General features: G+C 43.2%; 1 protein-coding gene across 1 annotated transcript in view; it reads left to right on the top strand.

The window, feature by feature from the left end:
• LOC147678438 (retinal guanylyl cyclase 2-like) overlaps positions 1–17,025 on the top strand; it is a 276,991-nt gene that overhangs the window by 224,611 nt on the left and 35,355 nt on the right. Inside the window, exons 13-15 of the mRNA XM_086946580.1 lie at positions 12,311–12,474; positions 16,073–16,265; positions 16,374–16,548. Coding sequence (XP_086802706.1) covers positions 12,311–12,474; positions 16,073–16,265; positions 16,374–16,548 — 532 coding nt within the window. The remainder of the gene's footprint in view (positions 1–12,310; positions 12,475–16,072; positions 16,266–16,373; positions 16,549–17,025) is intronic.

Raw genomic sequence — 17,025 nt, 5'->3', positions numbered from 1 at the left:
CTGACCTGGCAAGTAAAGACCAAGTGGACGGATTTGTTGATGATGCTGCTTAGGTTCTCTTACACTGGGGCGCCATATTTGGCTAGCCATATGCTTTATAAACTCATTCTCAATTCAAATATCCCTTAACAGTGCCCACAGCAAAGCCCTGGTAGGCCAGAGACAAAACAAACAGCTTGGCTGTTTGTCATGTTTCGCACTAGGTAACAAACCTAGAACAATAACCAGAAAAGATGGATTTTGTGAAGGGGCCTTGAATAGCTAAAATGACATCTACGACATCTGGCATACAGTCAAAGCCTCTCAGTTGATTCGACTCAATCTCCATGTATGGAGGTTTGGTTTGTGGCGGTTCAGATGCAATACCCTGTCCTTTGGGACAGCAGATACTCCCTAAGAGACCATCAAAGTGTAGGCCGTATCCAGAATTATTAGGATTAGTGGAGCCCAGTCCCTCCTGAAAATCTTCAGTGCTAGAGAGATAAAAGGCTGGGTGGAAATGCCTAAAGGTGTTCAGAGTTTCACTGAAGGTGAAATACGTCTCCCAGAGATCCCCCAAGAAGGAAACCATATTCCCCAGAATGTGAGATATTGAGCAGTCTTGGTGCTAAAAAGTAGATCTACAAAGGCTCACCCATGTAGGGGAGGAGGAGTTGTGCCACTTCCAGTAGCAGGTGCCTCTCACGATTGACAAGATGACACCTTTTGAGGTCATCCTCCTTGATGTTCTGAGAACCCACCAGGTGACTAACCCTTTAGGGATCTCTTGTGAGGACCAGCCACTGTCATAGCCTCAGTGCCTTCAGATAGAGGGCACCAGAACCCCACACCATTCTCCGTATTGCAGTACCATTTGGTGGACTTGTTGCTTGTTAGAATCTGAACAGATCTGACCTGATGGAAAGCAGAAAAGGCCTTAAGAGCCAGACGCATGGCACACAGCACCAGAAGGTTGAGATTGGGCTACAACTCAACCAGAGACCAATTCACTGAACTCTACTTTGTCCAGGTGACTCTCAGTCCTGAGATGAGACATCTAACACTAATATAAGCTCTGGAATTAGTAGGCAGAATTGTCTTCTGCCTGTTAGATTTGCATTGATTACCTATCAATAAGGTCCCATCTCGCCGGATGTGAAAATGTTGCCCTAGAGACACACCTAGTGTTGGGCCTATTGAAGGTTAAGGTTTCCCTGCAAGGCTCATGTGTTCCCAGCCCAGAATATCAGAATCATAGCCTGAATGCCCTAGACTATTTGCACGTGGCAGAAATGCCTTGAAAGCCACCATGTTCAGGGAGGCCCCTCTAACAGGAACCCTTTGCACTAGTTGGTTTATTGACGGAGAACCCGATGATAGACTGCAACAATACTGCCAAGGTAAAACAGAAGGGCAGCATGGTGAACTGGAAGTGCTCCAGCTCCATGAAAGACCATAGGAAATGACTGCAGGACCTGCACATGAAAGTATGTGACCTCCAATTCCAAGGACCCATCCAATCACCAACAACCAAGGCCAAAAAGACCTGAACCATCCTCAGTATTTTGAAGTTGTAATTTCTAACGCAGGCGCTCATACGCCTGAATAGGATTAAGTCCTGTTCTGTTTAAGGACTAGAAAATTGCGAGAGAACCGTCCTGTGCCTACCTCCACCTTGGGTACCGCTTTGATTACACCTTTGGCAAGCAGCCTCTGAACTTCACTGGCTAAAATAGTGGCTTGGTCCAGTGATGTCAGGCCACAAACCACTGGGACACGAATAGAAGTGGACACAAGCGAGATTGTGTAACCAATTTTAACATCCTGCAAGAGCTACTGCTCCAAAGTAATTACATGCCAGCCAAACAGGCAAAACCGATTCTGCACCCCACTGGCCCAGGATGACGACTGGAGTGGGAACTTAAGAGGCTTGCAGCAGATGAAAATGGCTGCTGCATTCACTGGTGGCCAGGGACTCTGCCACCACCTTTTGCTTTGGTGTCATGAAAGGGCTGGGCTGGGTAAGCTGCCTGAAAGGTTGCAAAGATTGCCTCTATTGGCAGGAAAGGCCCCTTAAGTAGTCCTGGGTCTTCCAGTACTGGTGGTGGAACTAGCGAGTGGGAGAAAGTAACCCCATGAAGCGAGCCAAAGTCTGGCTATCCCTAAAGCGTTCCAGAGCTGAATCTGCCTTTCTGCTAAAGAACCTGACCTCATCATACGCCATGGCCACCAGTGATGCATGCATGTCCTCATAGAACCTGGTATCACTCATCAAAGCATGTTGTCTGATAACAAACCCGAAGCCCATGGCACGGCCAGCACAGTCCGTAGGGGCCTGACCAGCCATTAAGATGTAATTGGGCATGTCCTGACCATCATGCACAGATTGTGTAAAGGAATTCCTAAAATACTCAAGGAGGGTGAGAAGATTTTCACTCCGCATTTCCTAGAGTGGACGTGTATAATAGGCTCAAGTGGAACACAGCATTAAAGTTCTGTAGAGCCAGACTAACAGAAGAAATAACTCTTTTGCCTAGGGCATCATACTTTTGACTCCCACTCTGGAGCAGAAGTAGGGAAAGCTTTAGGTTAGATTTGCTCATTGAAGCCTCCACAACAAGACCTTTTGGAAGTCATGTGCTAAGTCAGGAAAGATAGGTCCCCAGGAGCAGGTCTTTGAGGCTCATAGACAGTGTAGAAGGAGGTTGAGACTAGACTGCCATAAGACATTCAGTCATGGCCTTGTTAAATGGCAGTGAGGGCTCAGCTGCCGATGGACCAGTGTAAAATATCCCAATCAGTAAGTTTGCTGTAGTCTCCAGTGCACCCAACTGCAAGTCTAAGACCTCCATCTCCCTGTGTACAACCATCGGAAAGGAGGCATTCTCTTTAGTAAGGTGACCCAAGCAGGAAATCCATGTCTGTTTCAAGTGAAGTGCCCAAACCACTGACTTTCTGAAGGTCAAGATTTGGGCTTGCTCACTATATTGAGGATGGAGAAAGTGTTCCCCACCTCATCCTCCTCATGAGGCACTTGTCGGAGCCCCTAGGCTACATTAAAGTCAGAACCGAACTGGCTTCCAGCTTCCTTTGGTATTGGTGTTGAGGCAGGGGAACAGGAGGGGAATGTTCCCAGACCGTAGACTGTGCTTTTGTTTTTCTGTAGTGCAACATGGGCAGAGCTTGAGATGAAGTTGGCTTGAGATCTGACACCGGAGTTAGGAAAGACTCCAGAACCAGCACCTCTGGAGCCGAGGCTGGGGGTGAGCTGGGTAGAACCAGTATGCATGGCCTTGTGCTGATGGTGGATCAGGCTGAAGCTGGGCCAGGACAGTCAGCTCCAGGGATTGGCCTTTTAGCAATTAGATGCCCTGAGGGATTCATGGGGTCGAAGGCAAACAGAGGGGCTTTGAACTACCCTAAACAAATACCACTTCATCTCCTTAAAGGCCTCAATCTACTGCAGTGTTTACGATGGCCAGGACAAATTCAAGGCACATTTTCAGAATCTGTTTTAAAGCAGACAATGATGCTGGAGTCGCCCCTTGGAGTTCTACCTGTGCGACTTCTCCTTGAAGCAGGAGCAGCGGGGTGGAGTGGAATCCCTCTTAAACTTCTGTTGCTTCCTTCAAGACTGGACTTTTGACTTCCTTTTGGACTTTCCCAAGGACCGCGACTGGGACTGGGAACTCCATTCAGACTTAGAACAGGACTGGCCTCCATGATTGTCCTTCAGGACTTCGAGTCATGGTTGGAACTGAGTCACCAAAGACAGAGGTTGCATGGCACACTGAAATTCTGTGGTTGTGGGAAGAGCCATCAGTGCACACTGTCCCAAAGTAATTTAGAAAACAAAGTCAGTAAAACACACAAAAAATATGGGAGCAGAGCTCTGGATCCACATTGAAGGGTTAAGAGGAACTAACATCAAAATGCAGAGGTGGCACCTATATGTGGCTCCATGTCATCACATCTGGAGGTGGGATGGAGCTGTCACAGACTCTAAGGGCACCACCTGCCGGCAACCTGGATCTTTTGCTGGATGTTTTGTGGAATCAGTCTAGCGCTGAGGAGATTTACAAGTGAGACATCGGCAGTTAGATGTGTCTATCAGAAGAAATATTTGACCAGGTAAAACGGTCCAACCAGTGGCACATTGTTGAGCTCTTCAAGCAAGCAAAAGAGTCTAAAGGCCAACTGCTGATGAATTCTTTAACCAGGTGGGATGACCCAAACACTGGCCCACCGTTGATGAGATCTTTGTCTGCATGCGAAGGTCCAAAATCGGCTCTCTATTGATCCTATCTGGGTTCAAACCAACTGACCGTCGTTGATGAGGACTTTAACAGGATTTGAGAGTGTTACCCTACATCCCATCTCTAGTCAGAGCTTTGAAACCCGTCACCATCACCATCATGCTTATGCACACAAAATTGCCGGACATAAGCTAAAATGTATATCTATTTTATTATCATCACAAATGATTTGAAAACACAACAGCATTAGCCACATTTCGTCAATCTCCAGAAGCTGTTTCTAGCAAAACAATACTTCCAGGGTTTGGTTGTCACAATGCAACTTTAAGTATCATACCATCCATACCATTAAATCACAATATGCAAAGGGCCATATGTAGGTAGCCCAATTGCGATTGCAAATGCAGAAATTCCCAGAATTTCTGCGTTTGCGATCGCAATTTGGGCAGTGTGCTATGTAGCACACAAAAACCCACACGCAAAAAAGGAATCGCAAAATTTGTGATTCCTTATTTTGCGAATGCATTTAAGGAATCCTAAATTGCGATTCCTTTAATGCAATGTAGGTAGCACCCAAGTTGTGCGATTTTGGCTTAAGGAATCGCAAATTACCACCAACTTCAGGTTGGTGGTAATTTGTGATTTCTTTGAAAAATTAACTTTTTTGCATTTTTGAAAGTGCCATGTGGTGCACATACATGCCCTTAGGGCATGTATGTGCGCCACATGTGTACACATGTTTATTTCAGGGGTGCAAAAGGGTGTCCTATTGACACCCTTGCAACCTTGAAATTGCATTCTCAATTTGCGATTCCCTAATTGAGAATCGCAAACTGAGAAAGTCTTCCCATTCATTCCTATGGCTTCTATCCCATGGGAATGAATGGAAAGGTATTCCTTATTTGCGAATCTCAATTTGCGATTCTCAAATAAGGAATAGGTGGGATTCGCAAAATATTTTGCTAATCCTACCTACATTGCGTTTTGCGATTCTCTAATTGCGATTCCCTAAAAATCGCAATTTGAGAATCGCAAAAAACACATTACCTACATATGGCCCAAAGTTCTTACAACCTCCATCTGTCCGGGCAAATAGCATTATATGTATGTGTAAAAATGCATTACATCATATGGTCCAATTTTGCCTTCGATAACTTTGGGTGGCCTCATTAACCACATGGCAAATTGCTTTGTAAGGGTCACCAGAACCCCGAGATGGCAATGTAGGAGCATATACATGATACCCATTATATTTTGTTTTATATATCACATATTTATTTTGAGGTTTAAAAAAAACTGTTTTCTTCCAAGTAAAGTTAACAGCGGGCATTCATTTGAATTAGAGCGTTAGGCTTTGTTTACTATACTTGAATAAATCGCTACTAAAACAATGGGCAATGGTGAGGGTCACTGCATTTAGGCAATTTGATGGCTGAACTGTTTACTGCGTAATTATGGATTTACTGCATTTGCCACATAATTTGGAGCACATATTTTCAAATTCCGCTAAAATCTTGTTTTCATCTCAAATGCATAAAAATATTAATGAAAGAGAACGTGGTGCATAATTGGCATTTTTTGCTCTTCCATTCTGCATAATCCTAGTAGCCTTGTCACTGTTAAAGCTCTGGAGAATGGTTTGTGGGCTGTCATTTAGATGATTAAATGCACAGGCAACTGTGAAGCATTTACAATATTTATCCTATTTCATGGTTCCTCAAGAAATATAGATTTTTATACCACTGCTTTTATTCCTTGTTGCTACTTGCTGAGTATGCTACACCATCGGTCCAATAAGAAACATATAAAACGATATCAGTTACCTATTTTAATCGATTCAGAATGTTTTGTAACCCTAAGTTTCTCATGTCCTAATTGTTCATACAATATATAATATATAGTGTATGCTTCTACACCTATTATTAGATATACCTAATCCAAGTAGTTGTTTTATAACTACATCAACAATAGAAATCTCCATTACAACAATTATAAATTCCAAAAATAAGGCGTCTGTAGCAGTATACTTGCACACAATCATGACCATTATCTGACCTATAATATATGTAATTAATGTTTTTTGCTTCTAATTTTCTTAGGGTTAGTTCCCTATGACCTCCTCTTGGATTTCTTGATGCTATAGAAATCCTAACAAAATTAATTTGAGTTAGATTACCTTCATGGCATTCAAAAAAGTATTGTGGCAGGATATCGGCCATAAGATTGACTGATTGCTTTCGAAGGTTGGCCTAATTGTAAGTTTAGTTGTCAGACTGTACTATCAATACCTTACGACGCACAAGATCAGATAAGATGACACATGAGAAATATGGTTTTGCAGTAAAGTCATGAATTGTAGAAGCAGCTCCCCTGAATAAACCATCATTCATTTCCTTGCATTTACTTATGACATATAATCAAATATGATTAACAACCACAGGGGCTGTCCACAAAACCCCGAACCCGGGACAAGCAATCAATACATCTAACAAAAGGTTCAGGGGGAAAGGACAATGAAAACTAAATATACTCTCACAAATTCAGAAGAAAGGAATTAGAAAGAAAAAGATAAATAGTGCTTAAAGAGGCCCTTTAAAACATAATTACTGATATCAAAATTCCATATTTATTACATAATACAACAATAGTTCTAAAAACCACAAATATGCTCAAGACAAAAGTGCTGGTGTACATAAAAGGAAACATATATCACAAACCAGACAAGTGGCAAACAAAAACCATTACAAGTTGGGATAAAGGAACAACATAAACATAAATATTGTGTCCTTAAATCAATTTGGGCCACAGAGAAGCGTTGATGACCTTGTTGCTCCGTTCATCATTGACCCCAGAGCCTACATTCTCCTTGGTGACCTCAACATTCCCTTGGAAGCCTGAAACAACCCCTGCTCTACAGCACTGCTCAATGCCTTGGGCAACACCCGACTCACCGGGCTGTCCACAGAACCAACACATTCGGCGGACATGCACTGGTCTTCAACATGAGCAACAGCATCAAATACAACTCCATCAAGCCGCTCACATGGACCGAGCACTCTATCATCCACTTCCAAATCAACACAACTCAAGTCAACAGCCCTGCCTGGTTTAGCATTTCAACCAGCAACTGTTGCAAAACCACAGAAGCAGCAGGGATTAGCACCCTCAGCACAGATCTACCTAGCCCCACAGACAACCTCAACAAGGACATCACCAACTTAAAAAACTGGATGAAAAACTGCACCGACTCCCTCCCACCCATCAAATCCAACAAGCATAGCAGATCAAACAAGCAGGCCAGCTGGTAATCAGAAGATCGCTGAGACACCCAACGACACTGTATACAGGTAGAAAGGAGAAAAGACAGCCAGCCACGACACCACTGACAGAACTAACTACAAGGCTGCACGCAGACACTATCACCAGGAAATAAGAGACACCAAAAAATAACACTAGTGGAGTGCATCAAAGAAATCTCCAACAGCTACAAGAAGATCTTCTCAATGTCAAGGATATCACCTCATGCTCAGCCACAGTTAACAACATCCCTGCCTCCTAACAACTCTGCGACAATCTATCTTACTTCCACATCAGAATAGCAAGCATCTACAGCAACTTAGCACACCAACCTAACCCCAGAGAACTCATCGCTAAACTACCCACCACCAGCCAAGACGGACACCTGACAGGATGGACAGCCTTCACTCGAAAAGACACTGCGGTAATCATGCGCACCATCCACTCAAGGGCCCCAGTGGACGCATGCCCTCACCACATCTATACATGACACAGCTGTCCAACCTCTTCCAATCAAAACACATCAGTGTCATCTCTTAAGCCGATGAAGCCCAACTCATCCTCTCCCCGCCGGACAAGACAAACAGCACCAGAATCAACTTCACCCACTCCATGACCATTGTAGCAGACTGGTTGTGAACCAACTGCCTGAAGTTCAACTTTGACAAGACTCAAGTACTGGTTCTCAGCAACAAGACCTCCTCATGGGATTCAACCTGGTTGCTGTCAGAGCTAAGACCAACACCCACAGACCACGCAAGGCATCTAGGGATCATCTTACATGACAAGTTCAACATGACTGCCGAAGTCAATGCAGTGTGAACCTCCTACTTCCACATCCTACACATAAACAAGCTGCTAAAGATCTTCAAATTGTTGCTTCAGAACACCTAACAGACCATCACACAAGCACTCATCACCAGCAGACTGGACTACAGCAACACTCTCTATGCCAGAATCTCCACACAACTGCTACACAGACTCTGGACCATCCAGGACACTGTCACAAGACTCACACTCGACCTCCTATTCTGCACCCACATCACACTGCACCTCAGAAAGCTTCACTGGCTTCCCATTCACAGGTGCAGCCAACTCAAACTTCTCATAAACACATACAAAGCCCTAAACATCACAGAACCAGAATACCTGAACAACCGCATACACTTTCACCCAATTGCCAGATACCTACACTCTGCCTCCCTTTCACTCACACACTAGCCCATCTGCAAAAGCAAAACTGGAGGTTGCTCATTCTCCTACATTGCACCAAGGACATGGAACAACCTCCTTCAACACATCAGAGACTCCTCCTTATTCTTGAGTTCCACATGAAGCTGAAGACCTTGCTTGTCTTATAAGCACCTTGGCAACTCAAATCTACACACTTGTCCATGTGCCTGGATACCCTCTTGTGTGATTAGTGTGCTATACAAATCAAAATAATAATGGCATCTAGTAGCAGATCACAAATGGAAAGGGCCTCAGCTAAAAAAAAAACTTGAGGGTATGATGAAAATCAGGTAGATAGGTGACTTTGTTAAGAAGGTTTGATCAGATCTCCTGCAGTGGAGAATGTCCTGTGGATGGCCTCACAGATGTCACATAATCTAATATATAATGATCTCAAAATAAGTGCCAACATTTCTCCCCACATTTTTTAAATCTTTTTTAATCTTTTACGTTTGCTTGTGACATTTTATGATATGTCTTATTTTGTGGATTTGAGTGGGGTATGGCTTTCAATAAATCTTTCATTTTTATTTTTTTGGCTTTAAGAGCTGCTTCCTGAGCCACTTTCTGAGAAATTACTCAGAACATTTCTGTTCATTGTGTTTCTTTCTGCCATCAAGAACTGCCTCTTCTACTAAAACAAGATTTCCATCCTCATGTGCACATGGGGTTGAGGAGCATTTATAGAGAGGAGGAATAAGGTGAGCTAGCCTCTGTTTAGATAGACCTCAGTGCCTAGATTTGTTTTCCAATGGGTTGGCTCCAAGACTTACACTCCATGCCAGAAAAGGACTCAAAGTAGTGCCTTTTCCTACAAGGCCTCTAAAGCACTTTACTGAGACTGAATGCACGTTGCCTTCTGCATCTTGCAGAGGTGTCCCCTAAGCAATCGGAAATGTGATGTACAGTGGAGTTCCTTTCGAGGCCCTACAACTATGAAATTACAACATGATTTTCCCTGATACCTACCTGTACCAAAAGGCCTTTAAATCATGTCTCTGGGCAGAGCCCTGATGTGCACTCTGAGCCTTACTGCACTGCATAGGAATGTTCAAATGTCTTCAGATGGTCCTATGCAGCAAGGCCTTCTGAAGGCTGAAACCAAAACCTTGCTACTGTTAGAAGAGTGTAATGCCATCTCTCCATCTGACAAAGAGTCCAAGGTCATAGATTTCTTGGAGAACCATTTCAGAGGGTATTCTGACTGTGTGCATTGACCAAATGCAGCAAGATATAAAAGAATACAAGTAGCAACTTATATCCTCATCCCAAAACAGGTTCTCAGCATTTTTGACAAATGCAAAATCTCAACTATGCATCTTTCTTCCTTCTCTTATGATCACACTATGATGCCAGTGTTGGCATTGTTGATCAAAAAGCTATTGCAGTCAGGGGCGAAAATCATGTCAATTCAAAGTATATTGGGAAAGGTTTCTACTACTGCTTGTTTTCTGTTGGGAAGATCTGCATCAACATTTCACCCCATTCAGATCTCCACCACTTCAACCTTTGTTATGTTTTGGGCGTAATGGAAATGTGTGACCCTTTCACAACTCTGCTGTTGAATAAAGGAGCTCTTTGAATGCTGGATCGGAAAGTTGTCTATGTCCATATTTTTATGTTGGGCAGTTACAGATTGTTCCTCATATTTGTGACCAAAGGTAGGCACTTCCAGTAGCAGAACCTCCCACTTGGTAGGGTTGCTACACCCACAGCATTCATATGTTGATGGCAACAGTTGTGGCATTTTCTGAGGCTAAAATGCACTCACATGCATAATTGTCTGCTTAGCACTGCTTCCCTTGCTTCCCATCAGGCTCTTACCGGTGGACCTTCCTAGTTTTAGATAAATGTCTGTCTTCATATCTGAAGAGCGTCTCTTTGATTCCTTTCCTGAGATTCATTGATTGTTACTCTGTGTGGAGGCAGATAAAGCTTTTACTTTCACAGGATAGATTTTAGCCAAACAAGTAGATTCTTGTTACTTCAGGTTTAGGTATCTTGCCTTGGTACAATGATTCCAGATACACGATGTCCTCTAGTGTTTGGATGATCTCAACCTAGTGTGAGAACCTTGTACCAGGCCTTCATCAATAATGAATCCACTCTCTGATCTGGTAGACCCTTCCCTAGGTGATCATGAACGACAACTTATTGTCTGTAAGTCTCTGTCTGGATCCTCTACTACTCCCATGTCGTCACCAAAATAGGTTCTCTCCGAGTAGGAATGGAGTGGGTTTCCCAATGGGGTTCCCAATCCTCTCTAACTAGCTGTAGTCACAACGCCTTCGCATAAATCTCTTGAAGTTAAATCCATTTGTGTGACCACAAAAGCAACGGTGGGATGGTTAATGCTGTCAAAAAGACAACGTTATTTAATATTAGCAAACTGGAAGGGACACGTTTTTCCATTTATGCAAGTTTCCAGTCCAGGTATGGTGATGGCACTCTGCAGGAACTTCTTTCCCTAGGCTTTTTATTAGGTCTGGATAGAGATTCCACATCATGGGCTAAAGCTTTACCCGGAATTGGTATCCCAAAGAAGAGTGGAAGTCGAACAGCGGATCTACCCACCTTGAGAAGAACACAAATGACCTGTACCTCCTGGCCAGGATGGTCCTCAAGTTTGTAGAGGCTTGATTTGGGAGGCCAGATCTACTCAATGTTCTCTGGTCTGGAATGTTACTGCTGAGATATGTTTTTAAGAAGGACCTTCATTTAGACAGTACAGTTTAGAGTACACTATGGCTCATTGAGTTAATGGAGGCGAAGGTGTGCCAACCACATTGATGTTTCTAGAGTAGAGAGGTGAGGTATCAAATTACCCACTACAGACAAAGTGAGTACTCCATCACAGCACAATGGCTATCCCATCTACTGTATTACAAGTGCAATAGGCTACAATGCCGTTTTATTGTCACGGAGGGGACGTCCACATTTGGGATGTAGTATTCAATCCATCAAACTCTAAATAAAGACTAAAGAACCTAATCGGCATGTTATGTCACCTGGTCCTCATGCTGTTTCCCCAATTTACTAAAAAATTCCTTTAATCCATTCATGAGAATGGAAGAGGGAAACAGGATTTAAAGATTAAGCATAAGTAACCCACTTTAGGGACGATTGTACATTACTCCAAGCCCTTCCCTTTTAGATTCCAAACACAGTGGGGTCGGTAACCATACTATGGATGCAAACTTGAGTTTGGCATTACAATGTAGGCACAAAATACAGGGGTAGATAGCTCACACAAGCAGTTTGCATACTCAAGGATAGATAAAAATAGATAGATAAAAACATGCACTATTGGCACATAGTCCATTTTTCAAGGTATGAAGCTGGGAATTGTGTCCAAATTGAAAATCTATTAATGTCTGCATCCTTCAATAATACAAGGTGGAAATCTCTGGATATTTCCTGCTTCTTCCCTTCGGGTTCCTGATCCGTTATCTCTGTCTAAAATTTAAGCTCGCGCAGGGGGTTTGCAAGAGGAGATTAATGGGCCAGTTTCCTGGTGATCATACAGCATTTATCTTTTCCTCCAGTTCAAGAGCATCAACAAGGGGCGGAAGACCAACATCATTGACTCTATGCTGCGAATGCTAGAACAGTACTCGAGCAACCTGGAGGACCTCATCCGAGAGAGGACAGAAGAGCTCGAGATCGAGAAACAGAAAACCGACAAACTTCTTACCCAAATGCTGCCCCCGTGAGTGCCCATATTAGGGTTATCAGTTTTAATTTTCATTATCTTAATTCAAAGAAAGCTGCATCAGGCACACTCCAGACCTGAGCACACTAGCGTTGCAAACGTGACAGGTGTCCTTTCTCAAGGATGGACAGATTTTACCAGCCCTTAAAACATCTAGGTCAGGAAAGGTGTTTCCTCTGATCTGGATAGATGAGCTCAAAGCAGGGTGAAAACCAGACAGTCTTTATTAAACTTACCCTCACTCTGCAGGAGGCAGAAGTGAAAAGGTAGTAAAAGAAGGTATCAAACTTTGAGAACCTATCTACATGGGCCTGTCCAGCCCTTGGGACCAATTGAAGCCTTGTCTCCCACAGCACTCTGTGTGCTCATAATGTTGTTGTTCCTTGCCACTGATACCTTCAACACTATGACTAGTCATATTTCCTACATTTAGAACCACTTCACTTATTTTTTACATTATCTATTCTACTGACACTCTCTCACAGATCTGCTTTAGCCTAATGTTTCTTAATCTCTTCTTTCAAAAGCATGTTTCCTGCAGCACATTCAGTGTGCACAGCAAACCCACTTTTACCCGAAGACTTTTATTTAGTCAAATCTTTAGTTTTCTGTCCTAGTAACTTCTGCAATTCATTTTTCGATGTTAGCACATTTTCTGCCCTGTCTCCTATACGCTCCTTGTACTCTCCCATGCCATGCTCTATTAGTACTGATGGTGACACAAGTGATGTCATGTCTCTTCCTGAACTCATCTAGTCTGTATTCCAGTTTTCCCCTTTGAATATCACCTGTTTCTGTTCCCCAAGCCCTATCAGCTTTCTTTTTAGTTCTCTGTCATTTTCATGTATCCTCTTTTCTCTTTTTGCTCTGATTATCCAGCCTCTTTGGCTCTTTTTCCAGCCCAAATTATCACTATCTTTCATGGAGATGTCAGTGTTTAACTTCACTCTGCACTTCTTAGCTTTCTCTTCATTCCTATTCTTGAGTACTGCTGTGCTGAACTCTTTCATCTCTCAAAACTCTATGTGCCCGTAAGCCTCTCATCTCTTTCTTTTCAGACCCATAGCTTCTCTCCCTCTTCTTTGTGCGGACCATCAGCATTGGCCATTTTCGTTGTTCATCTGCTAGCCTTTATTTACCAGTTTGTCCCCTCCTTCTGCATTTGTTTGGCAGGACCTTCACTGATCCTTTCAATGCTCACATCACCTGTTACTGATTTCCTTCCCCAACTCAACAAATTTCTCTCTCTCTTCAGCCCAGTTCTGTGTACAATGCTCTTCTCTCTGCTGATAGATCTGCACTAGACCTGATTCATCCTTTCGTTCAATCGTTACCTTCTCGTAAGCAACACTAGTCGTGGCTCACTCCTGCTCGCATGGTCTTAAATTCCCTCTGACCATCTCCTGGATGATGCTCAACTCCTATACCTTTATCAACCCATCTTTCCTCACCTTTGCGATCTGCTCCCTCTACTCAACTTACTTCTTGCCCTCTGCCTCTCTTTCTTCTGTACCTGCTTTAGACTTCAACAGACTGTCTGCTTCGTGTCCTCTGTCCTTCAACCACCTCATCGCTCCTGTTTGTGCAACCTTCTCATCACTCTCCTCTTTCTGTACCATTTTGGACTCTGACCTTCATGACTGTCTCCAGTATGCTAATCATTCTACTACTTCCGCATCCATCCACACCATGTATTTTCTTATATTTCAGCCCTTTTAAGTAGTTCCATTTCTCTAGCATCTTCCTGACTCCTTCAAACATGCCTCTGTCCTTTGCAATCTCACTTAAGCTATCCTGGCTGTCCTTACCCTTAACCTCACACAGATTTCCCTCCCTTTTTCCTTTCCTTTCCAAGTCTTGAGCAAGTGAAATTTTGATGTGACTGCACTTGTGTCACAATCACTACCTCTATGGATTTTTCTTGGTGTGACCTATGTCACTACCATTAGTCTCACTTTGTAATCTTTACTCATCAGCCTGGCTTATGCATAGTTCACTGTAATGAGACTGATCTTCTACCCATCGTAAACTTCCTCAGCTCAATGTTGAAAGCACTCTTCTTTCTATCTTATCCTCAGACTATTGTCAGTATTTGGTACTGGTGATCTCTCCGTTCTTCTCCACCGCTTTCACTTGGTGTCTCAGATTCAGCATGAGGCTGCCAAGCCATCTCTGTCATCACCCCTCCTTGTTTGTGTGGTCTTCTCATCCTGTCTGCTGATGTCCCCCAAGACTCTATCCTTTGATCACCACTCTTCCCATTTTCACAACCACCTTGTTCTGCACTCTCTTCCTACATTTATTCATATCACTTTTATGCCCACAGCTCTCTGATCATAAATTCCTTCTCTTCTTTCGGATGCCACCTTCGCACTGTCTCCTGCTGACTCTCGGCCATCCAATCCTTCATGCTTTCACATTCCTCACACCTCAACTTTAACAAAAATGTAAATTTCTTGCCTTCCTTCTCTTTCTCAATGCTATACCTGCACCTTCGGCTGTGTTATTCCTTTCGCTTGTTTATCCTTAATTTACATTCAGCTAAAACTCTTATTCCTGCTTTTGTTCCTGCTTTTGTCTTCACTCGCCTTGTTCTGCACTCCCTGTATATACCTTCCTACCTGCATGCTTTGTCCACCGTAATAACTCTTCAATTCTGCTGTTACGCTCTTCTTGAAATATCATTCTGTTGTCCACATCTCCTCAGTTCCCTTCTTTCCCAGATGGTCACACTTTCCTTCTAATCTCAATTTACACTCTCTAAATCATCTTCAAGTGTGGTCCTGGTCAATTCGTCCTGTATTTTCCTTCTCTGTTGACTTGTTTCCAACCTACAACCTCCCTTCACATCACACACCCTTCTGGCTGCTCCTTGCTTTTTCTCTCACTACCACAATTCTTCTCCATCTTCTGCCCTTTCTTTCACTCAGAGTACCATAACTACAGAACCCCTTTCCTGTCCCTTACCAGCTGTAACAATACTGACTTCCTTCCATCCTTTGTGAAGCCTTAAGGAGCTCTTGCTAGCCTAACCCTCATTGCCTCAACTATCCCCCTAATTATGACTTATACTTTCCACAATTAATTTGTCCACTGTGCGCACTATCAATGGCACTTTTTTATTTTAAAAAGTGTGTCTGGGAAGCAAAGGGGAGGCAAATGAGAGAAGGGAATCAGTGGAGAAAAGCAGGGAGAGGCAAGGACCAATGAGAAAGCGCATGAGAAGATAGAATGGGGCTGAGAAGAATGAAGGAAATATGGAATTGACATCACATGATTTCTGTTTATCACTTTTTTTAAGCCTGGGTACCCATCACCTATCTTTCTGTGATACCTTCTTTTTTTATTTGTCAACATCTCCCTCTTTGTTGTCTAAATCTTACTTCCCTGTGTATTGACTTTTCTGTCATTATCTTCCAAATGTTTTTCTTGTTTCTTCATTCTTTCCCTTTGATGCCATTTGGTCACACTCCCTTCTTTGAATTTTTCTTTCCTCTTTCTACCTGAATTGTTTCCCAACCTTACTTTCTTTTCTCCTCACTACTCTCCCTTCACCATTTGTTCCCCTTTTATCTCGTTCCTTTCCCTGCTGTAGATCTGTGGCAGAAGCCCTGAAAACTGGAGCCCCTGTACGGCCAGAATATTTTGACCAGGTGACTATCTACTTCAGTGACATTGTGGGCTTCACAACCATCTCAGCCTTGAGTGAGCCCATCGAGGTGGTCGATCTGCTGAATGACCTCTACACACTCTTCGATGCCATTATCGGCTCTCATGATGTCTATAAGGTAAGCACTGCACAGTGCAGTGTGATGAGGATATCCCTACTGCAAAGATAATGTGTTCATTCAATGCACCTGTTTACCATTCAGTCCTGCTCTCTATTTCTCCTATAGGTGGAAACTATTGGAGATGCTTACATGGTGGCATCAGGGCTGCCCAACCGCAATGGCAACCGCCATGCAGCCGAAATCTCCAATATGTCTCTTGATATCCTGAGCTCCATGGGATCCTTCCGGATGCGACACATGCCTGATGTCCCTGTGCGGATCCGTATCGGACTGCACTCAGGTTGGTGCTGCTAGCTACCTCTCCCTGCTCGCTATGGGTCAATGTTTTTGTCACACCATCAGTACTATCCACAAAGACTATCATATTTGAGTTGGCCCTATTACCACCTTTAGCAGATTTCTATTTGCATCACTTGCACTCACCCATTTAACATGGATTTATTTGATGTCAATTTGATGTGGCTGTCACCTGTCTCACCAGGCCAACTCTTGCTGCTCTTGAAGTTCTAGAACCAGGGAGCTGCAGAGTGTTGAAAACAAGACAAATAGCAGCAGAATGCAAATTAGGTGACCTCAATTCAGTCAATAATGTGCAAAATTGTGAAGACTTTTGTTTGCAAATACAGTGAAGTATTTTTTAAATTATGCAGGTTTCCTGCTGTTTGCAAAGGTTGCAATGTGTTTAAATATTCTGACACAGAAACTTTTTGCAGAGCAGTATCTTCCTCAAATCTTTGAAGACCTGAATTTTCGCTGC

The sequence above is a fragment of the Lissotriton vulgaris genome, chromosome 12 (assembly GCF_964263255.1).
Source record: "Lissotriton vulgaris chromosome 12, aLisVul1.2, whole genome shotgun sequence".
Taxonomy (NCBI): domain Eukaryota; kingdom Metazoa; phylum Chordata; class Amphibia; order Caudata; family Salamandridae; genus Lissotriton; species Lissotriton vulgaris.
The sequence above is the reverse complement of the archived record's forward strand: the minus strand, read 5'-3'. Positions and strand labels throughout refer to the sequence as shown.